Source organism: Panthera onca, chromosome E3, assembly GCF_046562875.1.
Source record: "Panthera onca isolate mPanOnc1 chromosome E3, mPanOnc1 haplotype 2, whole genome shotgun sequence".
NCBI classification, from domain to species: Eukaryota; Metazoa; Chordata; class Mammalia; order Carnivora; family Felidae; genus Panthera; species Panthera onca.
Window position 1 is genome coordinate 10,113,486 of NC_138354.1, and position 27,574 is coordinate 10,141,059.

General features: G+C 52.7%; 2 protein-coding genes across 3 annotated transcripts in view; one reads left to right on the forward strand and one right to left on the reverse strand.

Moving 5' to 3' along the window:
* Nucleotides 1–8,023, reverse strand: part of MLXIPL (MLX interacting protein like) — a 31,589-nt gene extending 23,566 nt beyond the window's left edge. The window contains exon 1 of the mRNA XM_060649202.3: nt 7,903–8,023. Coding sequence (XP_060505185.1) covers nt 7,903–7,928 — 26 coding nt within the window. The 5' untranslated portion in view covers nt 7,929–8,023. The remainder of the gene's footprint in view (nt 1–7,902) is intronic.
* Nucleotides 8,024–20,709: 12,686 nt separating this feature from the next.
* Nucleotides 20,710–24,840, forward strand: VPS37D (VPS37D subunit of ESCRT-I). Of its 2 annotated transcripts, XM_060649192.3 has the most exons (4): nt 20,716–20,961; nt 22,303–22,474; nt 22,950–23,032; nt 23,646–24,766. In XM_060649192.3, exons 1-4 carry the CDS (start codon nt 20,824–20,826, stop codon nt 24,006–24,008), a joined length of 756 nt encoding a protein of 251 aa, XP_060505175.1. In that variant the 5' UTR covers nt 20,716–20,823; the 3' UTR covers nt 24,009–24,766. The 2 variants fall into 2 exon arrangements, with proteins under 2 accessions (XP_060505176.1, XP_060505175.1); XM_060649193.3 differs by lacking the exon at nt 22,950–23,032 and having other exon boundaries at nt 20,710–20,961; nt 23,646–24,840.
* Nucleotides 24,841–27,574: the final 2,734 nt, after the last annotated feature.

Genomic DNA, 27,574 nt, shown 5'->3' on the forward strand with positions numbered 1-27,574 from the left:
TCATGGACCACGGGGTCATGACCTGAGCCGAAGTCGGACACTTAACTGACTGAGCCACCCAGGCACTCTGATTTAAAAGTTTTTGAAAAGAGAGCCACCTGAGCGGCTCAGTCAATAGGGTGCCCAACTTCGGCTTAGGTCATGATCTCAAGGTTCATCAGTTCAAGCCCCACATTGGGCTTGCTGCTGTCAGCGCAGACCCTGCTTCAGATCTACTGTCTCCCTCTCTATCTACCCCTCCCTCTCCCCTGCTCACGTTCTCTCTCTCTCTTTCAAAAATTGATATTAAAAAAAAGCTTTTGAAAAGAGAAACCAAGTTTGCGCGCGCACACACACACACACACACACACACAATCAGCCACTCCACCCCGAGTCACCTTGGATGCTCTTACCTGAAGCCTCCCTCAGCTGGAGGTGAATTGGGCATTTAGGTGGGGGGAGGAGGGAGGTGGCACATCAGGCCAGAAGAGGATTTGGGGGCATCATTGAGTGAGTTGAAGAAGCAGGGGATGCAGGAGTGGACAAGAATGAGAAAGAGGAGTCTTAGCTGTGTCTCTAACTGGCAGCAAAACGGGAAGACAGTTTCCCCTGTTGGAGTCTCAGTTTCTGCATCTGTGAAATGGGGGACCAAATCATGAAGGAAAAGTCGATAAATGTGACTACATTAAAGGGAGCAAGTTGGACCAGATTAGTTTTCACATCAGAAGCACCCAAGTGTTCTACCAAAAAATATAGGTCTCAACCCAAAGGGAGTGAAAAAAGTCACTTCCCTTTGCAAGAAGCACGTCTCACGTTTCTAGACTTTCTGCTTCTATATTTATATTTAGGGATACAAGTGTATTGTTTATACATTTTTAAATTATGAAAATACCAAATAAAAATAAATTCTATGTCGACTGCCCCTGGTCCCACTGAGGAGCCCTGCTCTTTGTGCTCTGAGATTGTGAGAAGGGAGGAGGAAAGGCAGAGGAGGAAGAACAACAGAGTAGGGATGGAGTGAGCACCCAGCTACTTCCCCTCATCTATTCAACTGTATCTATCTGCACATCTAGTCATTTACCTATCCATCCATGCATCCATCCATCCATGCATCCATCCATCCATGCAACCATCCATGCAACCATCCATGCAACCATCCATCCATCCATCCATCCATCCATCCATCCATCCATCCCAATCTGCCCACTTATCTGTCCATTCGTTACCTCTCAACCCATCCATTCATCTCTTCTTGCATCCATCTATTTATCCATTCATATCTTCCCAATCTGTCCATCTGTCCATTTTCCTTCCATTTATACATCTACCTAACCTTCCATCTCTTCATCCCTTTCTCCACCCAAATACCCCTTCAGCTGCCCATCCAGCACATGTATTAACTGCCTCCTTGTATCAGGCCCTTAGTTAAGCCCAGGGTAGTGGGGCGTGGAGAGGGCAGAGATTTGAACCCAAGGCTGACACCATGTCTGGCAGTTTGCAATAGGTTCCTGCCCCAGGCTGGGCTGCGCTGGGGTGTGGGGTGTGGAGAGCCCAGGAGAGGAAAACAAGCAACTGGAGAAAGACCAGCAGACACGGTGGGAGCTAGGATCCAGAGCTTGTCCCAGACTGAGGAAGGACAGGAAAAGGAGGAGAGTGGCTTGGAAGGTCAGCCTGGGCTTTCCCAGATGGTCCTAGAAAAACCAGCCCAGGCCCCTGGGATCTGGGGGAACATGCAGTGAGGCTAGTTTCAGGCCCAGCCCACTTCAATCCCTCTCCGTCTTCTTCCCTCCTCTTCTTCTGTGCCCCCTTTCTTCCCATCATCCAACTTCCCAAGGCCAGGGACTTGGTCCATCCATCTGTAATTCCAAAGCCTGCCCAAAGTTTAGCCAACAAAACCACCAGTCTCTACCTGGCCATTGGCAGGAACCACAGAACTTTTAGAATCTTCTATTGTCCCTTGAGGAACCTAGATGAACAGGGCTTATGATTACTTGTCATCTGTGAGCGAACAGGCTCAGAGAAGTTAACTTACTTGCTTGAGGTCACAGAACAAGTAATTTAAGGCTCTAATTCCTCACCTGTACTTTTTTACTAGCATGGTTAAAATAGTAGTGAGGAGAGGGGATCCGTTTCCATAGGGCCCTGGGGTGCAGCCCATGGTGAGGCTGGGGGTGTGGGTAGGTGGTGTGCAGGGATAGCTGGGAAGGAAGAAAACAGTGGCATCACCAGTGGGGTTATCTGTCTGGAAACTTCCCCTTCTCCAACACTTTGGCTGCTTCGTGGGCAGTCTTAAAACCCCATTCCAGGCCAGGAAGAGGCAGAAATGATGTGCGTGGGGCAAAACATCTTTTCTCTACTCTGCTGTAAACAGGTAACATGGGATTATATTTTTGGATGACCATTTGGCAAAATCTGTTACACCAAAAACATTTATACTCTTTGGCTCATCAAGTTCAACTACAGAAATCTATAAAAACATCTATAAACATCTATAAAACATCTATAAAAATGTTTCCCTGGGGCACCTGGCTGGCTCAGTTGGTGGAGCTTGTGACTCTTGAGGTTGTGAATTCAGGCCCCACGTTACTTAAAATAAAGATTACTTAAAAATAAAACCTTTAAAAAAATAAAAATAAAACTTTAAAAATCAAAGTAAAAATTGGGGCTCCTGGATGGCTCAGTCAGTTAAGCGTCCAACTTTGGCTCAGGTCATGATCTCATGGTTTGTGAGTTCGAGCCCCACATCAGGCTGTCTGCTGTCAGCACAGAGCCCTCTTTGGATCCTCTGACCCCCTCTCTCTGCCCCTCCCCGTCTGGTGCTCTCTCTCTCTGTCTCTCAAAAATAAACATTTGAAAAAATAAAAATAAAAGTGTGTCCCTAATGTACAAAGATGTACAAGGATGTTCCTCACAGCACTGTTTATAATTCTGACAAACAGGAGAATGGTTGAATAAATTTTGACAGATCTCTATAGTGGAAAACCATGTAGCTGTTAACAACTTTGTCTATAAAATGGGGATAAACAGAGTACCCACCTCTCACAGTTTTTATGAGGATTAAGTGAATCAATACCTTCAAAGTGCTCAGTTGGTAAAGATGTGCTATCATTATCATAAGTATAGAAATAGTAAAAGGTAGCTAAGGTGCAATGCTGATGTTAGAAGAAAGTTGCAAAAACAATGTGTGAAGTGTGATCTCACTCAAGTAGAAATAAATAATGGTGAACATTCATATATGGAAAGAGGAGAAAAGTCTGGACACACAGCCAACAAACTATGGCATTATGATGGTCTTTATGGGATATGGGAAACAGACATTCATTCACTTGTAAATTTCCATAAATGCTAAAATTGTATAAGGCCTGTATATCACTTTTGAAACCAGAAAAAAAATCCTTCAGTAAAGAAAATAAGAGGAGATAGGGCAGTAGATGATGGCTGCTTTCTTCTTGAGGACCCCAAAGTCCACAGATCAAAGATGTCCAAACAAAGGAAAGGGTCCCTGATTGGCTGACGGGAACCTGGGGAAGGGAAAGGTTCAGCCTTCTACCCCATCTTGTCTGAACGCTCCTTCTCAATCCACAGAGCCCAAGGGCGCCATGGGGGACATTTTCTCTTTAGGGCACAGAGCCCAGTAGGTTGGCTCATCAGGTACCTGTGAGTCATCTCAGGCAAACCATTCACCCTCTCTGGGATTCGGCTGCCCTCCCTGTGGCACGGGAAGCAGTGTAGCCTGTAGGTGGGTTGTGACCAGCCAGGGTGGAGAATGTGCTATACGGTAGTGCAGTGTCACAGCAGTGGAGGGATGGGGGGTCAGCCAGGAGATGAGGTTTTGCCAAGAAGGGCCATCCTACCAAGAGTCTGTCAGTTTGCAAAAATGTCACTGGCCACCATTTACCAGTAGACAGTTTTTACTCGTGACACCTCTGACACCAAATGCATGATGTCTTTTCCAACACCACTTCTCCAATTCCCTGACACTGGCTGAGAGTCCTACAATTCAGTTCCCTTCTGACACTATCTCCCGGGAGTTAGCATCCAACCCCACAAGTTAAGGGGTCAGTCCCGTTAAGACCGTCTCCATTTCAGACACCAACCACAAGTCTGGGTTAACACTTGTACTTCTGACCGACCAGCTATAAATCAGGGGAATCTCAGCACGCCTTGTTCAGGTTTTTCCAATTTGCTAGAAAGGCTCACAGAACTCAGGAAAGCACTTTGCTTACATTTTACCATTTTATCATAAAGGATACAACCCAGGAAAGCCAAATGTGGAAGACAGGCACGGGGCAAGGTATGGAGGGCGGGGGGCACATGGGGTTTCCATGCCCTCTCCAGGTGCACCACCCTCCCAGCACCTGGATGTGTTCACCAACCCCTTCGTTGAGGAGTTTTTAATGGAAATTCATTAGGCAGGCATGATTTTGGTTATTGGCAAGTGAACTCAGTCTTCAGCCCCATTCCCCTCCTGAGAGATGGGGGGGGTGGGGCTGAAAGTTCCAACTCTCTCATCCCACCTTGATCTCCCTGGTGACCAACTTCCATCCTGAAACTATTAGGGGCCACCAGCCACCAGGCATCTCATTAGCATGCAAAAGACACTCATAGCTCTGGAGATTCCAAGGGTTTTAGGAGCTGTGTGCCAGAAACACAGGAGAAGGACTAAACATACACTGCTCAGGACTCACATCTGCTACTTGGAAGTTTGGCACATGCAAATTGGAATAAGATGTAGAAATCAGCAAGGGCAACGGGCTCATGTGACTTGGAGGGGCTCCTTTGGAGCAGCGGCTTGCGTCAGGCTACCCGGTGCATGTCACATTAGTGACCGAGCCAGGTCTCCTGCCTCCCAGCTCCGACCCCTCCACACTGAACTTCTGGAGTTCCAGAAGAAGTAGAACAGGTAACACTGTGTTAGTCTACCCATTCTACAGATGAGAAAACAGAGGGCTGGAGAGCAGGTGCGCCTTGCAGTACAGTCTCCTTCTTTGTACCTGTGGCATTTCTGGCCACCCCAGTGTGCCAGGGTGGGTCTGTGCCTGGTTGTTCAGAGTCAGCTCCAAGAGAGTAGAATGGGGAGTGCCTTGGAGGGGAGGGGATTATCATCAAGGCTGGAGCCCCCCTGGTCCCACAGACCCCTCAGCATCCAGGTCAGATGATGCCCCTGCCATCCAGGGCTCCCTGGCACAGAGGCATGGGGGCAGGGTGTGGACTGTGGTGCTCAAATTTGCCCCTGTGTGTGACCCTGGGCTCCTCTCTGAGGGTGCTCCATACAAGGAAAGAGTGGTGTCATGGGCTTTGAGCACTGGTTTCTCACTTTAAAATGGGTGTGAAGGGGGTGCCTGGGTAGCTCAGTTGGTTAAGTGTCCGACTCTTGATCTTGGCTTAGGTAAAGATCTTATAGGTTCATGAGTTTGAGCCCTACATAGGACTCTGCCCTGATAGCACAGAGCTTGCTTGGGATTCTCTCTCCCTTTCTCTCTGCCCCTCCTCCACTCACGCTCTCTGTCTCTCGATCTCAAAAACAAGTAAATAAACATTTAAAATGGGTGTGGGAAATTGATGTTAAATTCACCTTACGGGGTTGTTGGCAGAATCAAATGAAATATGTAAGAGCCAGTGGTAGGCACACGAGTGTGGATTTCCTTTCTCCTTCCCTCTTTTCCTCTCCCACCCCTGTCCTTCCTTTTTTCTTTCCTTCCTAACCAATACCTCTGAGTACGGTGTTAGAGAAAGAACCAGATGCTATGAGACGGGCCATGGGGGGACAGCCTCCACCAGGGGACTTGAGGATGGAAAACGACTTCTCAAATCAGCCGTGGGAAGGGACAGTCAGGTCTGCCCTGCCCAGAATCCCCGGGCTTCCCACTGCTAAGGAGCTCAGGGAGTCACATGGGCCCCATGAGGGCGTCGGGTCCCTGGACTGACACAGAAAGGGGTCCTAGGGAGGCATACCTCTCATCCAGAGTCACGTGGCTGATGGGGCTGTGTGGGACAAGAGCTGACGTGACTCCCAGAGCTACCCAGCACTAGGGAGACCTGGGGATTCTGGTCAGGATGGAGCAGACTGTCACAGGCCGGCTTACATGCCAGCCAGCCTGCCCCCACATCTCGGGGCCAGCTGGAGGGATGCGTCACCTATTTATCAGTGCCAGACCCTGCCCTGGGAATGTTTGGTTTCCTCCTGCCCTGTTGGGGACCCCCTACACAAGATCAGCTTAGCCCACCTCTAAGAGAAAAGGCAAATGTGAGCTGCCTTGCTCCTGAAGCTCAAGGGCAGGAAAGTCCAGCGGGGAGGTGGGGAGCGGGGTGCAGACCATGTGGACACCCACGAGCATCCACGAGTACACCCCCCGATGTGTGCTGCTCTCCGGATGCAACACACACGCTTGCCCACAGCTGCTCTCGACGGTGTCAGCATCAGTGTCAACGGATGCACAGGGTGAGGCCCAGAAGGTGACAGGGGACGAGGCAGAGGTAACAGTGGGAGCAGAAATCAGGGCTTTGGAATCAGGGTGGCTTGTTTTGAAGCCCAGCCCCGTCATTTCCAGGCTGTGTGACCTTGAGCTGGTGCTTTGACTTCTGTTTCCTCATCTATAAAGTGGGCACGATATCCTTTCCCTCTCAGGTTATCGGGAAGAAGGAAACAGTGACAGAAAATCCCTGCACGGTGCCTGGCACGTAGTAGGTGTCCAGCAAATTTCAGTCCCTCCTTCCCCCTTCCAAGCGACCCTAGGCCTGAGGGAGCCCCCCTTTCCTTCCTTCCCTGCCTCACATCTGAGCCCAAACCCCTTTGTCAGCCCTGAACAGGGAGTGAGAATTGTGCTGATGAAGGCCTCTCTCAGCCCAGTCTCCACCTGCCTTTGCCCCTCACAGAGCCAGCAGCAGAGTCAAGGGCAGCCTCAGAGGGAGGCTCCAGGTATGGCTTCTGCCCAAAGGGAAGAAGTGGGCTCTGGGCAGGTGTAGTCCACAGGAGCCTCAAGAGCACAGCCCCTCTCCCTCCGTCCCACCCTGCAGTTCCTCAAAGCCCATTGCGCCTTCTACCTCAGTTTACAAACATCACCTCCACCAGTGCTACTCACACACAGGCCGGACGATTTCGTTGACAACATTCCAAGAACCCAGGTGTGTCCCTGGCCCTGGCCCCCTCACCTGGGCCCAGGTTGAGTCCTGATCCCACCCTGAGCCCTGAGCGCGATTCCAAACTGAGCCCTGGCCTGGGGTAGATCGTGTCCTTCCTGGGTGCACCCAGAAGGATGGCCCTCTCAAGAGAGGGAGGATCCTGGTTGCCACAGCACAGAGCTCCTCAGCGGGAATCTTCCCCCTCCTCCAGGAGCTAGCCCTGCCCTGGGGCTAAGGAGCTGAGCCTTCCTGCCCATGTTCCCAGGCCTGAGATCCCCAGGCCCCAGTTGTCCTCCCCCTGGATCTGCCGGTCTGGGCAGGAGATGGGCAGGCCACGTGCAGAGAACAGAAGGAAACTCACCTGGACAAGATGGAGGCCTGGGCCAGGTCCCTGGCCCCACCCAACACCTGATCCAGCTGACCCTGGGACATCATCCTCTTTGTGAAGGACCACAAGGACCTTGCTTGGAGTGGGCCTCCCTGTCCTCCAAAGCATCCCGGTGTCCCATTTAATCCTATCCCTATCTCCCCTCCAGCGTCCCAGGAACAAGCCTCCCCATGTCACAGAGGGAGAGCCAGGCCCAGAGAAAGGAAGTAATGGACCCAACGTCACACAGCCAGACACAGACAAGAACTCAAAGCTCCTAAACCCAACCCAGGCCTGACCCTGGCTTCTTTGCCCACCAGGGTGACCTCAGGAGACACGGAGGTGGGGGTAGGGTGGCTGGGAGGCCGAAGGGAGCCCTGGCCTTCCTGGGCCAGACCAGGAGGAGTGCCCTTTGCCATTTCCCTAGCCCCTACCTGTTGGCTAGAAGTCTGGTGGCCATGAATCCATGTGGCTTCCCTGCCCCACGGTAACATCTGGCTTCTCCCTGCCCAGCCGGGGGGGAGCTCTGAGTCCTTGCTGCTGTGATCCCACCTGGAACCGGCTTCTCTCCTGGCACCCACACCTGTCTTGGGCAGAGGGTGTAACAGAGAAGGCCCTCCCTCCTGCTTCCCTGGCCCCACAGTCACCTCTATGAAGAGTCCCCAGAGCACCGTTCAATCCTTCCCCAGCTGGTGGGAGCCCAGGAGGCTGTGGGAACCCGTGTGCACTTCACCCTCTGCTCCTGGAAGAACAGGCAGGATGAATTCTCAGATTCTTGATCCTAAGCCCTCTCTGGGGTCTGAGCTTGCCTCCTTCTCCTGGCAGCTGAGCCAGGGCAAGTACACAAGAGTATTGACCCCACCAGCCCAGCAGAGCTGAACCGGTGGCCCTCCCCCATTGAACAGGTGCGGGGACTGAGGTCCAGCCTAGGGGAGGATCTGACTCCCCTTGGGCTATGCACCTGCACCCACCTGATCTCCTCCACACCCCTCACCTGGATTCCGAGCGATCTGCGGGTAGGGTGGGCCACGCCCGCAGGGTCTCCTCCTCCGGCGGCGTCTGGGGAGCGGGAGCCTTAGGGGCGCACGCAGGATGCTCCTGAGCCGCCGCCGACAGCAGCCGCCGCGTCTTCTCTGCGCCGGCGGCAGAGGGCTCTGTGCGCTACGCCCTGCGCCCGGCTTTTAGCAGCGGGTGTGGACGCGGGCACTGCTCGGCCCCCGCCCGTTCGGGGTGTCCTTTGCCCCTTGTTCCGGTGCCTCCTTCTCTCCTTAGCACGTGGGTGGCAGCCGCTCACCCGTCTGGCGGCCTGTGGCACAGCCGTGGGCCTGGGCCACGGGCCCAGGCGCCTGTCAATCCCCGTCTGAGACCGACTCGTGCCCTCTCACCTTTAACCCCCCTCTCCCGGAGGGCTTGGTGCCAGGCTCCCAAACCGCTGGCTGGGTTTGAGAAGGAGGAGCCACAGGTATGGGACCATGGCCCAGGTGGACAGAGGCAGAGCCTGGGACGCTGCAGTCACCTCCCTGAGCCCCAGCCCCTCTGGGAACCTCATCCTGGCTCCTGAATTCCCTGTCTCTGTTGAGCTCCCATCTGGCTCACCGAACCCCCTTCATTCCCGCCCCTGGTTCTACCGGCCTTATCCTGAGTCCACTGGCCTTCTAAGCCCACTCACCCACTTCCTCACCTGGACCTCACCAAGCCCCCCCACCCCTTCCCTGGGCTCTCTTCTCCTCCCCTCCTCCCTGAGCAGCCTGCCCCCTTCTCTCATTCTCTCTCTCTCTCTCTCTCTCTCTCTCTCTCTCTCACACACACACACACACACACACACACACACACATACCCCTCCACCCTCACGGAGCCCTTGGCCCTTCCAGAACGCCTATCCCCTCCTGACCTCTCTCTCCTCCCTGTGCCTGTTTCCTCCTGTGTAAGATAGGAAGCAGGGCAAGGGGATGGCGATGGTCCTGGGCCTTCACATCACAGAAAGGTAGAAGAAAGAAGTTCCTTGAAGGAATCCAATCCTGGAAGGCTTCCTGAAGGAGGAAGATGTTCATGGTTAGTTTGAAGCTAAGAAAGAGAGGAGATGATTTCGACAGCTTCTGTTGAGTGGCTACTCTCCTTTAATGGAAGCTGGGGAGGCATGGGTGGGGTGGGGGGGTGTCCTTATTTAAGAAAGTCTCCTGAAGATCAACAGAAAGTATCTCCCTCTTCATATGAAAATTCTCTAGAACGAGGGCAGGGTTTCATTTCAACTCAACAAATCATTACCATTTCTGGCTAATGTTCGCCAAGCATTGACTACTTACCAGGGTCCCGCCTACACCTCTTAAGGCCTTTATGTGGGTTAACTCATTGAATCCCTTCAATGGCCAGATGGGGTGGGTGTCTTCTCCCGGTTTTACAGATGAGGGAACAGAGGTGCAAGGAGGTTCAGATCAGTGGTAGGTGGCAGAACTGGAGTCTGAGCCCAGGTGCCCCGACTCTGCACCTGCTGTGTAATAAATAGATCCTTTGCTGGAAAGAGGACATGAATGTTGTTCCGGCTCTCAGGGGACCCCTAAGGCTAACAGGTGGGGAATAGATGGGTCTTTAATAACAGGTCAAGTTGGCATGAGGAAGGAATGCTGGGAAGGAAAGGCTGATTCCGCCTTTGGAGGAGGGGGTGTGTTCTAGGTCAAGAAGGACGGGTCAGTTCTTCTACAGCTTTAGGAGAAGGCGTGTGGGGGGTGGGGGTGGGGGAAGGCATCCATGGTGGAGGGACACCTTGGCCAAAAGCAGGAGAGATGTGGAAATGCAGCATAAGGTTGGGGAATTGTCAGGCATCTGGCTCGACTGGAAAAGGGTCTCTGGGTCGAGTACGAGATTGGGGAAAAGAAAGAGGGAGAGAATCATGGAGGAACACAGATGTCACACAAAGAAATGAAGACCAGCTGAGAGAGAGCAGGGAGCCATGGAAGGATGGTGAGCAAAGGCAGAAGGTGGGGGGGCTTTACTGGGGCTGCAGCTAGAGGGAAGCACTGGGAGGGGGAGGAGACTGGAGGCTTCGTGGGGGTGGGTGACTTAGCCCGGGGGTGGCAGGCCTGCCTGAGCTGGGCCCGAACATGTGACCGACCAGGGGAGGTGGATGGCAGACTCACCAGACTGAAGGGACAGGTTGTCACCGTGATTTCTGGGTGTGCTTCTCCAGAGGGCTTGGGCTCTCCTTCAACTCTGGATCCAGCCCCCCGAGCAGGACCTGAAACAAAAGAGCATGTTTGTAAGGGTCATCAGAATTGCACCAAGAAGATCTGGGAACAGCTGCAAGATTTCCTGGTTTGAGCCTCGCTGGCCGGCAGGATGCCGACCCCCTAAACCAAATAAGGGTGTGCAGTGGAGACTGACCGGGCAGAATGGGAAGATACTGCTTTGAAAGGTCGCCAGGGGGTGACGTCCACTAGGCTGTTGTCTTCAGGATGGCAGGTCATGTCTGCGCCTCCCATGAGGCAGACGGGGATCTCTGAGGACGCTGCCTGTCTCTTCAGCCTGTATTGCTGCCTCCTGTGGGCCTTATCCTGAGCCGGTGGGAGCATCATCAAAATGCAGGAGGGCATCCTGTGCAGCCCTAAGAAGAGATGGCTGAAGTCAGAGCCTTCACTTTCTTTCTTTTCTCTCTTTTAATGTTCATTTATTTATTTAAAAAAATTTTAATGTTTAACTTTTGAGAGAGAGGGAGAGACAGAGCGTGAACAGGGGAGGGGCAGAGAGACAGGGAGACACAGAATCCGAAACAGGCTCCGGTCTCGGAGCAGTCAGCACAGAGCCCGACGCGGGGCTCAAACTCACAGACCGTGAGATCATGACCTGAGCCGAAGTCGGACGCTTAACTGACTGAGCCACCCAGGCGCCCCTGGGGTTTTCTTAAAAGGTTAAATGGGTGCCTCCTATCTGACCCGGCCACATCACTCCTAGGTATTTAGATAAGAGAAATAAAGGAATAGGTCCATACACAGACTTGTACACAAATGTTCATAGCAGCTTTGCTTGTAAAAGTCTCACACTGGAAACAGCCCACATGTCCATCAACAGATGGATAAACAAATTATGATATATCCACATGGTGAAATACCATCCTGCAATAAGAAGGAACAAACTCTAACAGATAAATGCAACAGAGTGGATGAATATCAAAATAGCTATTATGAGTGAAAGAAGCCACACACCAAAAAAAAAAAAAAAAAAAATAGCATACACCATACGATTCCATTTATATAAAATTCTGGAAAATGGAGACTAATCAGTAGTGCCAGGGATCTGGTCACTAACCAGATCAGGGGTTATCTGGCTGAAGGGTAGGGGAGAGGCTGGAGGGAGAAATCACAGAAGAGCATAAATGATCTTTTAGGGGGGTTGGATATGTTCATTGCCGTGGTTTCTTTTAAGTTTATTTTTGAGAGAGAGGGACCACAAACGGGGGAGAGGGGTAGAGAGAAAGAGAAAGAGAATCTCAAGCAGGGTCCATGTTCAGTGCAGAGCCTGACTCAGGGCTCAATCCCACAGCCATGGGATCATGACCTGAGCTGAAATCAAGAGTTGGACGCTCAATCGACTGAGCCACCCAGGCGCCCCCATTGCTTTGATTTTGAGGATAGTTTCACAAGCCAAAGCTCATCAAATTGTACACTTTAAAATACGTGCAGCTTGGGGTGCCTGGGTGGCTGAGTTGGTTAAGCGTCCAACTTTGGGTCAGGTCATGATCTTGCATTTCTGGAGTTCAAGCTCTGCATTGGGCTCCTCTCTGACAGTGTGGAGCCTGCTTGGGATTCTCTCTCTCCCTCTCTCTGCTCTTCCCTAGCTTGCTCTCTCTCTCTCTCTCTCTCTCTCAGATAAATAAACTTTAAAAAATATGTGCAGCTTATTTTGCAGAAGTTACACCTCAGTAAAGTTATTTTTTTCACGTTTATTTATTTTTGAGAGAGAGACAGAATGTGAGCAGGGGAGGGGCAGAGAGAGAGGCAGACACAGAATCCGAGGCAGGCTCCGGGCTCCGAGCCGTCAGCACAGAGCCTGACTCGGGGCTCAAACTCCCAAACCTCGAGATCATGACCTGAGCTGAAGTTGGGCACTTAACTGACTGAGCCACCCAGGAGCCCCAGGAGCCCCAGTCTTCATGATCTTCAGTTGGGAAATGGTTTCGTCAATATGATGTCAAAGCTCAAGTAGCAGAAGAAAAAAATAGATAAATTGGACTTCATCAAAATAAAAACTCTCGTGCCTGTTGGCAGGAAATAAGCGCCCAGTGGTGTTGGGCAGGTGGACCCCGGGTGAAGGCTTCCCACGGGGGACACAGGAAGAAATAAATGCCCCTGCCTTCCTCAAAAATAATAAAATAAAAAAAAAATAAAAACTTTTGTGCTTCAAAGGACACCATCAAGAGTGTGAAAAGACAACCTACAGAATGAGAGAAAAGTGCAAACTGTATATCTGATGAAAGACTACTTTCCAGACTATATAAAGAACTCTTACAACTGCAAAATAAAAAGGCAAATACCCAAGTAAAAAATTAGCGAAGGATCTGAAGAGACATTTCTCTAATGAAGACATAAAAGTGACCAATAGTGGGGTGCCTGGCTGGTTTAGTCAGAAGAGCACAATGACCCTTGAACTCAGGGTTGTGAGTTTAAGTCCCATGTTGGGGGTAGAAATTACTTAAATAAAGAAATAAGCTTTTTTATTTTATTTTATTAAAAATTTTCTTAATGTTTATTTTTGAGAGAGAGCGAGAGGATGAGGGGCAGAGAGAGAGAGAGGGAGACACAAATCCAAAGCAGGCTCTAGGCTCTGAGGTGTCAGCACAGAGCTGGACACGGGACTCGAACCCATGAACATGAGATCACCATCTGAGCTGAAGCCAGACGCTTAACCGACTGAGCCACCCGGGCGTCCCAAGAAATAAACTTTTTTTAAAAATGTCCAACAGTACATGAAAAGATGCTCAACATTATTAGCCATCAGAGAAATGCAAATCAAAATCGTGAGATTCCACTTTACATCCACTAGGATATTTATTTATTTGTTTGTTTATTTATTTATAAGTAGGCTTCATGCCCAGCGCGGAGCCCCACACGGGGCCTGAACTCAGGACTCTGAGATCAAGACCTGAGTTGAGACCAAGAGTTGGAGGCTGAACCCACTGAGCCACCCAGATGCCCCAGAAGAGTTGTGACAAGAAAGGTGGATAATAACAGTATTGGTGAAGACATCAGACCCTGCCTACATCGTTAGTGCAAGTGTAGGGAGGTGCAGCTGCTTTGGGAAATGGTCTGGCCTTCCCTCAGAAAGGTTAGACACGAAGTTATCATGTACCCACTCATTGGTCCATAACCCAGAGGAAAAAAAAAACCCAGGTCACAAAAACACTCGTGCGAATGTTCGCAGCAGCATTGTTCATAAGAGCCCAAAAGTGAAAACAACCCAATGTTCATCGACTGATGGAGAAACAAGTTAAACACCACATGTACGGTGGAATATTATTCAGCCTTAAAAGGGATGAAAATCCTGTCACATGCTACAACATGGATGCATCTTGGAGAGATTCCGCTCAGTGAAATCAACTAGTCACGAAAGGACAAATACTGTCTGATTCCACTTGTACGAGGTTCCGAGAGTAGTCAGATTCATGGAGACAGAAAATAGAATAGTAGGTAGGTATCAGGATCCGACCTAAGGGGGAAATAGTATTCAATGGATATACAGTTTCAGTTTGGGAAGATCAACACATTCTGGAGATGGATGGTTGTGATGGTCCCTGAGCAGCGTGAATGTGTTTAGTGTCACAAAGTGTGTACCTAAAAATGATTAAAATGGGGGGTGCCTGGATGGCTCATTCGGTGGAGCGTAGGACTTCAGCTCAGCTCATGACCTCATGATCTCATGGTTCATGGGTTCGAGCCCCGCATCGGGCTCGCTGTTGTCAGCACAGAGCCCGCTTAGGATCCTCTGTCCTTCTCTCCGTCTCTGCCCTTCCCCCGCTTGTGCTCTCTGTCTCAAAAATAAAAAAAGAAAACATTAAAAAGAAAAAAGAAAACATGATGTGAAATGAAAGAAGTCAGCCACAAAACACCCCATCTTACAGGATTCCATTAGTATGAAATGCCCGGAATTGGCAAATCTATAGAATAAGTAGATTAGTGATTGCCTCATGCTGGGGCTGGTGGTGAGGCCAGGATTGGGGCAGGAATGGGGAGTGACTGCTAATGGGTACAGAGTTTCTTTTTGCAGTGTTGGAAATGTTGTAAAATTGTACCGAAGGTTGCACAACCCTGAATGTACCCCAAAGCACTGAATTGTAGAATTTAAATTGTTGAATTATATTGCATATGAATTATATCTCAATAGAGCTTTTTTTTTTAAGGGGTAGCGATTGGATTTTTGGAGAATAATGAATTTATTTTTTTTAATGTTTACTTATCTTTAAGAGAAAGAGAGAGCTTTCTTTACTACTTTTCTACTTTAAGGGAAAGCAGAGAGAGAGGGGGACAGAGGATCTAAAGCAGGCTCTGTCCTGACAGCAGAGAGCCTGATACGGGGCTCGAACTCATGAACCATGAGACTGTGACCTGAGCCGAAGTTGGACGCTTAACCAACAGAGCCCCCCAGGCGCGCCTGGCGAATAATGAATTTAAAAATTGAACCAGGGAGAAGATGAAGGGTCCCATTTGTAGGGTCAGCCCCTGGACGTCCTGGGCAGATAGTAGGTGCTCCATAAATTAAAACCAAGGGAGCATTTCCAGAAAGAGAAACACATGTCAGGCTTCATGCAAGACACTTACATCAAGTCACACCCTTCAACTACCCATTTTACAGATACTATAATTGAGGCTCAAGGAATTAAGGAATTTACTCTTGGTCACACAGGAAGTAGCAGAACTCAGAAAGGGATCCAGGTCTGTCTGACTCCAAAGGTAAAGTCTAAAAATAGACCTTAAAAATTATTAATTTTATATCAAAGTTTTCAGACTTACTAAAAATATAAAGAATAACACTGTGCATACCTGTGTACCACGACCAGCTTAAGAAATCAAACGATCAGGGTGCCTGGGTGGCTCAGTCGGTTAAGCGTCCAACTTGAGCTCAGGTCATGATCTCACGGTTTGTGGGTTCGAGCCCCGCATTGGGCTCTCTGGTGTCAGCACAGAGCCCACTTCAGGTCCTCTGCTCCACTCTCTCTGCCCCTCCCCTCCTTGTTCTCTCTCTCTCTTTCAATTAAAAAAGAAAGAAAGAGGGGCGCCTGGGTGGCTCAGTTGGTTAAGCGGCCGACTTCGGCTCAGGTCGTGATCTCACGGTCCATGAGTTTGAGCCCCACGTCAGGCTCTGTGCTGACAGCTCGGAGCCTGGAGCCTGTTTTAGATTCTGTGTCTCCCTCTCTCTGACCCTCCCCTGTTCATGCTCTGTCTCTCCCTGTCTCAAAAATAAATAAAAAACGTTAAAAAAAATTAAAAAAAAAGAAAGAAAGAAAGAAGAAAGAAAGAAAGAAATTGAACTACCTATCAATGCCATTGAACTTCCCTTGGTCCCTCCCTGACTGCAACCTTTTTCTGCCAGACAGCCATGCTCCAGAATTTGGTATTTATTGTTCCCATGCTTTTCCTTTGTATATATCTCCAAGCATTATGAAGTTTAATTCTGTTTGTTTCTTTTCTTTAAATTTTTTAAAATGTTTGTTCATTGTTGAGAGACAGAGAATGAGTGGGGGAGGGGCAGACACACACACACACACACACACACACACACACACACACACACAGAATCCAAAGCAGGCTCCAGGCTCCGAGCTGTCGGCACAGAGCCCGACACGGGGCTCGAGCCCACGAACGGTGAGATCATGACGTGAGCCGAAGTCGGACGCTTAACCGACTGAGCCACCCAGTCGCCCCATACTTTCGCCTGTTTCTAAACTTTGTGTAAACAGCATTACACTTGATGAACCCTCCCCAGGTTGCCTTTTCTCAATTAGTGCTGTTTGTGGGATTCACCCAAAGGGTCGTGTGCACTATGATTTGCTCCTGTATTTGGTGTCTAGGGCAAAGGGGTGCGTGTACAAAGGCTCACCAGTTCCTTTGCCGTTCTTCTGGGGTTGGACGTTTGGGTTGTTTCCAGTTTTCCGTTCTTACAAGTTAGGGCCACTGTGAACATTCCCGTTCCCCAAATTCCTAGGAGTTTGCTTTAGTTTCCTTTTGCAGCTACAACAAATTACCTAATTAGTGCCTCGAAACAACACGATATTATCTTACGGTTCTGGACTCACGAGTCCAAAATGGGTTTCACTGGGCTGAAGTCAAGGTGTCAGCTGGGTCATGCTCCCTCCAGAGTCTGGAGGGGAAGATGCATTTCATTTCCTTTTCCAGCTTCTAGAGGCTTTCATTCTGTATCTCGTGGCTTCTTCCTTCGTCTTCAAAACCAGTGACGCAGTGTCTTCAGATGCCTGACTCTGGCCCTCTGTTTCCGTTACCAGCTCCTCTAATTCTTACCCCCCACCCCCGCCTCCCCTTTATAAGGACCTTTGTGATTACATTGGCCCACCCCCGTCTCAAGATCCTTAATTTAATCACATCTGCAAAGTCCCTTTTGCCTTGTGAGATAACATATTCAGTTTCTAGGGTTTAGGCTGTGGACATCTTTGGGGGGCACTATGCTGTCCAACATGGCAGGGACGTGCTACGGGGATCTTTGAATGGCGAGCTTGCCAGAATGCTCTTGGAGCCAATAATTCTCTCTCCCGCTGGCAGGACACGAGCATTCCTGTTGCTTCCCATCCTCACCAACGCTTGATGTTATCTGACGTTTTAATTGTTGTCGCCCAATGGCTATGGAATGTCTGGGGTCTGACTGCAATGTGGTCAAGAAAGAGATGGTGGTCGGGGCGCCTGGGTGGCGCAGTCGGTTAAGCGTCCGACTTCAGCCAGGTCACGATCTCGCGGTCCGTGAGTTCGAGCCCCGCGTCAGGCTCTGGGCTGATGGCTCGGAGCCTGGAGCCTGTTTCGGATTCTGTGTCTCCCTCTCTCTCTGCCCCTCCCCCGTTCATGCTCTGTCTCTCTCTGTCCCAAAAATAAATAAAAAACGTTGAAAAAAAATTAAAAAAAAAAAAAAAAAAAGAGATGGTGGTCAATGGTGGTGAATGTGAAAAAGAACAGCCCTGGCGGTAATTACGAAGGTGGTCGATGACCTTGGCTCAGACCAGTGACTTCCAAGTGGTGAGAGGGGGGTGAGGTCAGACTGAGTCGAGGAACTAGGAGGGTGAGGAAATGGACGCAGGGAATGAAGTATGGAGGGGACGTCTTAGTCTGCTTGGGCTGCCAAAATAAAGTGTCACAGACCAAGTGGCTTCAACAATAGACTTTTATTTCTCGTAATTCTGGAGTCTGGGTAGTCCAAGATCAAAGTAAGTACCACAGATCGGGCTTCCGGGGAGAGCCCTCTTCCTGGCTTGCAGAAGGCCACCTTCCCGCTGGGTCCTCACATGGTGGACAGAGAAAGAACTCTAGTCTCTCCTCCCCTTCTTGTAAAGACACTAATTCCATCATGGGGACCCCAAGCTCATGTCCTAGTCTAAACCTAATCATCCCCAGAAGCCCCCCTCCAAATACCATCACACTGGGGGTTAGGGCTTTGACATATGAATTTTAGGGCGGGGCGGGGGGACACGAATATTCAGTCTATCATAAGTTACTTCAAAATATTGGGGGCGATGGGGCGCCTGGGTGGCAGGGTCGGTTGAGCGTCTGACTTCAGCTCGGGTCATGATCCATGAGTTCGAGCCCTGCATCGGGCTTTGTACTGACAACTCAGAGCCTGGAGCCTGCTTTGGATTTTGTGTCTCCCTCTCTCTCTGTCTTTCCTCCACTTGCACTCTGTCTCTATCTCTCTTAAATAAATAAATAAATAAATAAATAAATGTTTAAAAAAAAAGAGAGAGACAGAGAGAACAAAATATTGGGGGTGGTAGTGAAAGTAAGGTGCCAGTCTAAAGACAGAGATTAAAGATGTAGGAGACAGAGACAGAAAGAGAGACATAACTACTCGATTGGATCAGGGCATCTGAGAGGAGGCAGGTGAAGGTGAGACCCATAGCAAAGGTACCTGGGTTGGCTTTGGAACCAGAGGGACTGCTCTTCCCAGAGGCAGGAGGGAAGGAAGGGCTGCCTGCGGAGCCGATGCAGAGAAAGCCCAAAGAGGTGAGGCAGAAAGTGGCGGAAGCTTCTCCAGGTGACAGGCAGCAGAGTTACCTCCCCTCTCCCCCCCTTCCCCTGCCGAGAGAGGTAGGAGTAGGTATGAGGGTCCGAGGAGTGTGGGGAGGGTTTACGGGAGGCAGGAGGCGCTGCTGCTGTGGGGCATTCAACAGAGGGACTGGTGAACAAAGGGGGGTGGGCAAGAAAGGGTGGGGAATGGAGCGGGGTGGGTGTCTCCCATCAGCTCTTACCAGCGCCTCCCAGAGTGCAGAGGTCCTGCAGCCCGGAGTAGGAGGGCCCAAAGGAGGGCCAGCTAGGGGGGTATCTAGGAGAACCACGGAAGCTTAATGGAAATGGTGGGTCCTGAGGAGGCAGGCCAGAACCAGGGAGATCATAGCCAGGAAACTGGCAGGTGTAGAGGTGCTCCTGATAATGGCCAGGACCAGGATGGAGGGACAGCAGGGATGGGACAGTGGGAGCGCAGAAGAGAGGGGCACGCGTCCCAGGCTGGGGAGGCAGAGAGGGCTTCCTGGAGGTGGTGGTGTTCCAGCTGAGTCTTGAAGGGGAAAACCAAATTCAGTTATCATTAAAGTGTGGAAGAAATATTGTCGTCGTGGTCTGTCAATAAGCCTGTCCCGCCCAGCTCCATCAGTTTTCAATCTGCTTCTCAGATATCTCTACCATGTAGAGATATGTGCTCTGGCTGGATTGGGAGAGTCCTTGGCTTATGGGCTTCCCTTTGGTTTCATTATTTTCCCTATGAAAATAGGGAGCTTCAGAACTCCTATTCATCCCTCAAAACCCTGCTCAAACATCACCTCTTCTGGTGTCCTCTCCTTCCTCCCCACCCCCCACCACTGTGAGGTTTTCTGATTGTCCTGGTCCCACCTCTGTGCTTTCTTAGTGTGATGAGGTGGAATAAGCTTGTTCATTGCTGTTTTATTTTTTTTAATGTTCATTTATTTATTTATTTAGAGGGAGGGAGAGAGAGAGAGAGAGAGAGAGAGAGGGAGAGAGGAAGAATCCCAAGCAGGCTCTGTGCCATCAGCATAGAGCTCTAAGCGGGGCTCAAACCCATGAACCGTGAGATCATGACCTGAGTCAAAATCAAGAGGACGCTTAACCAACTGAGCCACCCTGGCGCCCCTGCGGTTTGGTTTTAGACAAGTGACTTACTCTCTGTTTTCTGACAATGGCACTGGCCAAACCTATTCCTGAAGATAAGGTCCATGACATCCTCTGGCATCACATGGGAATCACAAAGGAAGACATCGTGTGGTTGATACCTGCCGTTAAAGGAAGCTGAGAATGTGACTCTGCCTTAATCCGTGAGCTCTCTGAGGGCAGAGACCAGGCCCTCACAGAGCTTAGCCCAGTGCCCAGCACAGAGAGGCACCATGTGCTCTGTGCATACTATACTGCACAGACAGGAAGAGAGGAGAATGTCTATCATTTACCTGTAATGTGACTTTGGGGAGATTACATCATCTGTGTGCATCTGTTTCCTCATCTCTAATATAACCATCACTCACATTAGGTATTCACTTCCTACAGATAAGACACTCAGCATTCACTAGCTCTAATCTTCACGTGGTGTATCGTCACCCCATTTTACAGAAGAGAAAACTGAGTCTTGGGGAGGTAAAGGACTTGCCCAAGTTAGCAACAGGGCAGAAGCTCCTGGCGCCCAGCCAAACTCAGCAAATTGTTGTGAGGATCCAAGGGAGAGATGTGAAATAGCCCCGCAAACTGTAAACGTCTGGGGTGGGAGAGTCCGCGCCAGGGGGAGGGGTGGATTGGGGGGGCGTGGTGAATGCCGGCCGGAGCAGGGGTGCGGGGAGAGAAAAGCCTCGGGTACTCGCCTGGCGGCAGGAGGATGGGTTTGCCGGGAGATCGCGGGTGCGGGAGGCGAGGCTCTGCCCCGGCAGCCAGGGGTGCGGCCCGCCCCCTCCCGCCCCCTCCCGCCCCCCCCCCAGCCCCAGCGCCGCGGCCCCTTTAAGAGCGGGCGGGGCGCCCTCTGGCGGCTGAGCGGCGCGCCCGGCCGGAGCCAGAGCCGGATCCCGGAGCCGGAGCGGAGCGGAGCGGAGCGGAGCCGGGGCGGAGCGGGCCGAGCGGGCCGAGCCAGCAGCCGAGCTGGGGGCGCGGGCGGGCGGCATGTACCGGGCCCGGGCGGCGCGGGCGGGGCCGGAGCCCGGCAGCCCGGGGCGCTTTGGGATCCTCAGCACCGGGCAGCTCCGGGACCTGCTTCAGGATGAGCCCAAGCTGGACCGGATCGTGCGGCTCAGCAGGAAGGTAGCGCGGGGGGCGCGGGCGGGGGGCGCGGGGGACGGGCCGCGGCCTGCCGGACCTACCGACCGACCAAAGGGCCGCGCGGGCCGGGCCGCGGGGCCGCGGGAACCTGGCACGTCCGAGTGGGCCGCGCGGAGTCGCCCCCGGGGGAGGGGGCGCCCGGAGCCGGCCTGGGGCGGGTGGGGCGCCGGAGACCCAGGGAGGCACCCGTGCACCCCCGGGATGGCCGCGAGGCGTGTCCTCCAGCGGATGCTCCGGGGAGGTGTGTTCCGGGGACGGGGGGCGGCTGTGTTGTGGGGGGCCCTGTCTCGCACACCCACGTTCAGTAGGGCCAAAAAGGGGAGGCGCCTTCTAGAGGGAGAACTAGGGGCCTGTTTGACACCTGGGGGGACCTCTGGGAGGGCGTCCGCATTCTAGGGGTGCAAGAGGGGGCTTTGTGTCTTCCGCTGGGGAGGGGTACTGGAAGCTGAGGCGTGTATTCCATAGGCCACCATAAGAGAAAGTTGTATATTTCACAGGAGATAGGCCCGGGCTGCTTGTCTGTGGGGGGCAGAAAGGGAAAGTGTATGTTGGAGGGAGGCAGACAGGAGGGGCATGTGCATCCTATAGGGGACAGATGGAGGGTAGTGCGTTCTCCAGGGGCAGGGAGGGGGGCTTGGCCCTCCGAGAAACAGAAGGAAAAAGCATCCTCCAGAGCCAGGAGAGAAAGGGGGTCTGCTTTCTGCAAGAGAAGGAAAGCTGGGAGCAGGTGCTGGGGATCAGGGAGGAAAAGGGGGTGTGTATTCCTTGGGGTGTGGGGATTCCACTGGAGGGCAGAAGGAGGGGTGCGAAGGAAAGAGAGGGTGGCTTGAGGGGGGAATCATGCAGGGACAGGGCCAAGACATCCCTCTGGAGAGTAAGAGCAGGGGGGAGTGTTTTCGGCACAAACACCTGAGGAGGAAGCAGACAAAGGCCTGGAATAAGAGGAAAGCTGCCCATGCATGGAAAATGGGACAGAGGAGGGCGGGGGACTCCTTAGGGACCTGAGCAGACATATTAATTGAAAAATTAAAAATTAACTAACATTTGTGGAGGCGGTCATCGTTTTCCTCACTTGGTCTCACAACAACCCCACAAGGTAGATGTTTTTAGCCTACTTTGTGTGAGAGGAAACTGAGGCCCAGAGAGGGACCTCAAGGCAAAGCTCCGTCCAGGCCTCTCCCAGTCCCTCCACCTGTTAGTCCGCCATCCTGAAGGCTGAGGCGCCTCCGGCTTGGCCCTTGGGCCCTGTTCCCCCCGGGGGTGGCAGGAGGTGGACGTGGGCAGATTCCCTGAGCGGGCCTCTTGGTTCTTCTGTGCCGGCAGTTCCAGGGCCTGCAGCTGGAGCGCGAGGCATGCCTGGCCTCCAACCACGCGCTAGCCAAGGAGAACCTGGCATTGCGGCCCCGCCTGGAGATGGGCCGGGCTGCCCTCGCCATCAAGTACCAGGAGCTTCGAGAGGTGGCCGAGAGCTGTGCGGACAAGCTGCAGCGACTGGGTGAGGGACATCTGGGAGAACTGGCTGTGGCGGGGGGGCAGCTGGCCATCCCCAAGGCTGGTTGGCCTTGGGGAGGTGCTAGGCTCTGAAGGGCAGGACGTGGGCAGACCTCTTCCCTGGGCGAGGCTTAGGGGTCCTCCTCCTGGAAGACTGAGTTGGGGAAGTGAGCAGTAAGTGAGTAGAACTGGGGGCCCTGAGTAGGGGAAGGAAAGTGGCCTGGGGTGCTCCAGGGAACACAGCCCCTGCTTCCTCTTTTGCACTAGGACGGGGACAGAACCCTGGGAGGGGGGGAGGTTCACAGACTGATCCCATGGGCAGTGCACAGATAAGGACAGTGAGGCTCCAGCGAGAGGCATAGAGTCACACACAGGGTCAGTGAGTGTCAGGATCGGGCCCTGGGGCTCTGGCCTGTCTGTCCTAGGCCATGGGTCCCGAAGGCAGGAGCTATTTACTGTGGTCCCTCTGTGGCCTTCAGAGGAGAGCATGCATCGCTGGAGCCCCCACTGCGCATTGGGCTGGCTGCAGGCAGAGCTGGAAGAAGCTGAGCAGGAAGCTGAGGTGAGGGGAGGGGCCGCTGCACCTGGGGACAGGGCGGGAGACCCAAACTATCATCACCCCCCCCCCTTCATTCTTACATGGTAGGGTTGAGAGCCCCTCCTCCAGGAAGCCCACCTGGAGTGCCTGGCCCCGAGGAGAGCCCCGCTACACTGCTGTCCGCATTGGACGGCAAGGCTCATTCTCCCCACCTGTGACTGTCTCAGTGTAGGACAGTGTAGACTGGGTCCCCCGAGTCGCTGGGACAGACTTCTCCAAGCTTGCCGGGTTGGGAGCGCAGTGCCGAGTTGAAGGAGGTAGGGGAGGAGGGGCCTTGGCCCTGGACTTGAGATGAGAGACACCTAAGTTTAAGTGTGTCCCCATCTCTGATTCTGCCTCCTCTTCCGCCCAGTAGGTCTGGTGACAGTGAGGAAACCAAGGCTTGAGAGTAGAGGACATGTGTCCGCTGTCCCTCAGCTAGCCCCAGGCAGGCCCAGGCCACAACTCGGGCGCTCTCCCAGCTGCGGGGTGGTGGCCCCTGGGAGAGACTCGGGGAGGGAGGGAGGGAGGGCGGTCTCGGGGCGGGGGGGGGGGGGGGGGGTGCGCTTCTCACACGGGCCCGGCCCTCCCACCCCAGGAGCAGATGGAGCAGCTGCTGCTGGGGGAGCAGAGCCTGGAGGCCTTCCTGCCCGCCTTCCAGCGCGGCCGCGCCCTGGCCCACCTGCGGCGGACCCAGGCGGAGAAGCTGCAGGAGCTGCTGCGGCGCCGGGAGCGGTCTGCCCAGCCAGCGCCCACCGCTGCCGCGGACCCCCCCAGACCCTTCCCCGCCGCGGCCGTCCCGCCCACCGGGGCCGCCCGGGGGCCGCCGGCAGTGCCCCGGAGCCTGCCCCCCTTGGACTCCCGCCCCGTGCCCCCCCTGAAGGGCTCCCCCGGATGCCCCCTGGGCCCGGCCCCTCTGCTGAGCCCTCGGCCCTCGCAGCCGGAGCCCCCCCACCGGTAGGATCCGGCGTACGGCCCCCCGGTGGGGGGCCCAGAGAAACTTGATCCGTGGCTCCTCCTCCTCCCCCACTGCCTGGGTGGGGGGAGGGGCAGGCCCCTCCCCCTGGCCTCAGGCAGTCCCCGGCCCTGGAGGCTGAGCTGGGGAGGAGGGTCACCTGGAAGTTGCCCAGAGAGCGGGCCGGAGGTGGGGTGGGCAGGGTGTCTCTGGCGCTGAGGAAACTCTGCCTTTTTTTCTTCCCCGGCTGGGGCCTCCCGGGTAACGGGCCAGCCCCAGTGAAAGGACTTTCTGCCTGGGCGCCTGGAAAGGTGCCTGCTTCCCCCCCCACCCCCCCCCACCCCGGGGACCCTGCCCAGGGGGGCCGAAGCACCCTACCACTCCACTGGGCTGGCACAACGGGCGCGGGAGCGCCTTCCATCGCGTCCTGCTCCTACCTTTCCCCAGTTCTGGGGCCCACAGCCCAGGAGCCAGGTGGTCAGACCCCAGCTGCGGGGCCGGGGACACCATGGCCCTGGGGCTACTCTGTGCCCCACTCATGCTCCGGTCGCTGGGGCAAGGTAGGCCAGGGGCTCCTGACCTGCACAGATGAGAGTGGGCCATCCCCAGGAAAGACCATTCTGTATTTTTCTGTCCCCGTCTCCTTAGAATGGAACCTTTTTGAGGGCAGGTCCTTGTCTTTGTATGTTCTGTCCCCAGCCCCACCTCCCAGGGGCCGTCAATAAATGTGATGATGAGGATGACGATGCTGCCCGACTCGTCTCTGCTCCCTCAACCAGCCACTCTGCCTCTGCCGTTGCAGCCTCCACACCGGAGTTCCTGTGCTTCCTCCTCTTGAGATGCCCTCCCTTCCTTTCTGCCTGTCCAAAAAGCCTAGCTCCTTCAGGTCCAGCACTGCTGCTGCCTCTTCCGTGAAGCCTCCTCTGATTACTGACTGGGAGTCTTTCCTAACTCTTAACTTCGCAGCACTTCTGGCCAGAAGCACACTCTGCTCCACCTCTGTTCTCCCAACCGCCTCACCTGTATGCACCTTCTTCTCCTGGGCTGCCTGTAAGCCCAGTCAGGATGGTGCCTGCTCCTGCTCTGGCCTGCCAGATGACCACCTCCGCTGAGGAATGGAGGGCTTCTCTAAGGCTGAAGGTATTGGTCTTCAGCCAGGGTGAATACTAGGTGACCAGCTTGGCTGATGAGTGTGGGACAAGGAGTTAGGAGAGCAGAAACAGGCTGTGGATCAGCTTAGGTCAAGTCTAACAAGTCTAATGAGATGAAGTTTGGCAGGGAGGCATGGAAGGTCCTGCAAACAAGAGGGGGCAGAGTGCTGTAGAAGCGAGTGTGATCTTGGTCCATGTTAATAGGGATAGAACTGTCTAGAAAGAGTAAAGTATTGGGTTGGCTCTGCTTTTCACCGAAGTTTTACACTGTAAGAGGGACCGACCCACCAAACTACCGCCTTTGGTCTCCTTAGAATGCCCCTAGTGTGTATGATGAGAAAGAGGATTGGGACTAAATCCCATGATGAGTAGTTGAGGGATCTGGCTACAAGTGAGACAGTTAGCCTCTGAATCTCCAAGGGCTAGAGATGTAGAGCTGGAGGTCAGAGTCAAGACCAATGGTGGAAACCACAGGAAGAATGAGGACCAACCACAAAGATGTGTGAGCAGTACCCCAGTGACTGCTTGATGGGAGTTTTAGAGATGTAAGCAATGGCTGGAGGGACTGGCTCATTTGAGCCTTCCAGAGCCCTTCAAGTGCAGGCAGGCAGAGGTATCCCTGCCAGGGGCCCAGCCAAAGCACACACAGATAGTGCCCACTTGAGAAGCTCTACCCCACACTGGCCTTGGTTCCCCTACTGTCCTTGCTGCCAGCACTTGAACTGCTGGGGGCTGAGGAACACTGGAACCACCAGGTACCTGCCTGAGATGACAGAAGACTGAACAACTTTGGAAGACCTGCCACATTCTCAGCACAGCCTAGGGCAAGGTGGGCCCCCCTTGTCTTGGCTTTCCATTCCTGGTCCATCTTCCAGGGTTGTTCATTTGCAACCAAAAGGAGAAAAGGAGCTAAGATTGGGCATGCCTGAATCCTCCTCCACTATTGTGAGTTGGGGAGAAGCCTCTAGAAGGCACGGGCTAATGTCCGCAGCCTAGTAGCTCAGCCTCCCCTCCCCAGGGCTGGTAAGTAGAAACAGGAATGACCCAAGGGAGGATCTGAGAGGGGAAGAGTGTTAACAAGGGAACTAGATGATGTCTTTCAAAAGTCTTACACACCCCTTGCCTCCCTCAAAGGGTTCAAACTCAGTTTTAGAAGGGGTACGGCACGAGGTTCTTTGGTGTTCAGCTTCAGCACAAAAGACTTGAGGCAGGCGGGTACAGATACTGACAGAGTAGAGTGGGCTCAGTCCTGGGCCATGGTAAAGTCTTAGAGTTGGATGGTTAATAAACTTCATTAAGCCCCCTGGTTGAAAGTACATGGAATGTTCTGGAAGGCTCTGGAAGGTTCCAGGTGGTCTGGGCACTCTCTGCTGCCAGACAACTTTTGGAACTTTCTGTTGTGGGGTTCCAGGCACCCAGGGAATGTTCCTGGCTGCTGCACTCCTCTTTGAGAGAGTACGAACTTGAGAATCTAAATCAAGGGGCCCATGAGAAAGGTCTCACCTATTACAGACCACCAGTGCTTTCACAAACCAAAAAGAAAAAATTGTCCAAAGAACAAAACTTTTATCTCTTTTTGATAAAAACAGTTTCCAGGGGTACCTGGGCGGCTCAGTCGGTTAAGTGTCTGATACTTGACTTTGGCTCAGGTCACGATCTGATGGTTCATGAATTCGAGCCCTGTGCGGAACCCGCCTGAAGTTTTCTCTCTCTTCTCTCAAAATAAACTTAAACACACACACACACACACACACACACACACACACACACACACAACACAAGAGTTCCCACCATTTAAGAAAGCCTGTTATGTGCATATCCTTGTTTGGGAATCACTAGCTTTTGAGTATTTTCCTAAGCTTCCCTCCTTCTCAAATATAAAACATAATACCATTTTTTGAGCCAATCAAGGCTTACTGAACTGAGCAGGCCTGAACCAGAGTGGGCTCAAATCTTTACCACTGAATTGTGGTGTGGTCACTGCAAAGCCACGGCTAAGAACTTGCCCCTGACCTCTAAGTCTAGAGAGAATCAAATGGTTTTTAAGAGACCAAGTTGGGCTCGCTGCTGGTTTATCCCAACTTATATACAAGGATTTTATACAAAAGATTGAATGCGAGTGCAGGAATTGATGTTACTGTACCAAAGGACCTCTGGCTTTGTCTAGGACCTTGGCCATTGCTGTGGACTTCTCAAAAGATCCTTCTTGTCCCACAATGAAAATAAGGTTTACACTCTGCCTCCCCGCTTAAGTGTGAGCTCTCAAAACAACATATGATGTAGCTCAGGGATCTGCAAACTCAAATGTCTGCCAGGGCTAGGAAGGTCACAGAGGTGCAAAGCAGTCCATTTCCACAAAGAAATACAGCCTCCCTCATTTTTTTTTTTTCTCCATCTCGGCAGACATGGAATATAGACACT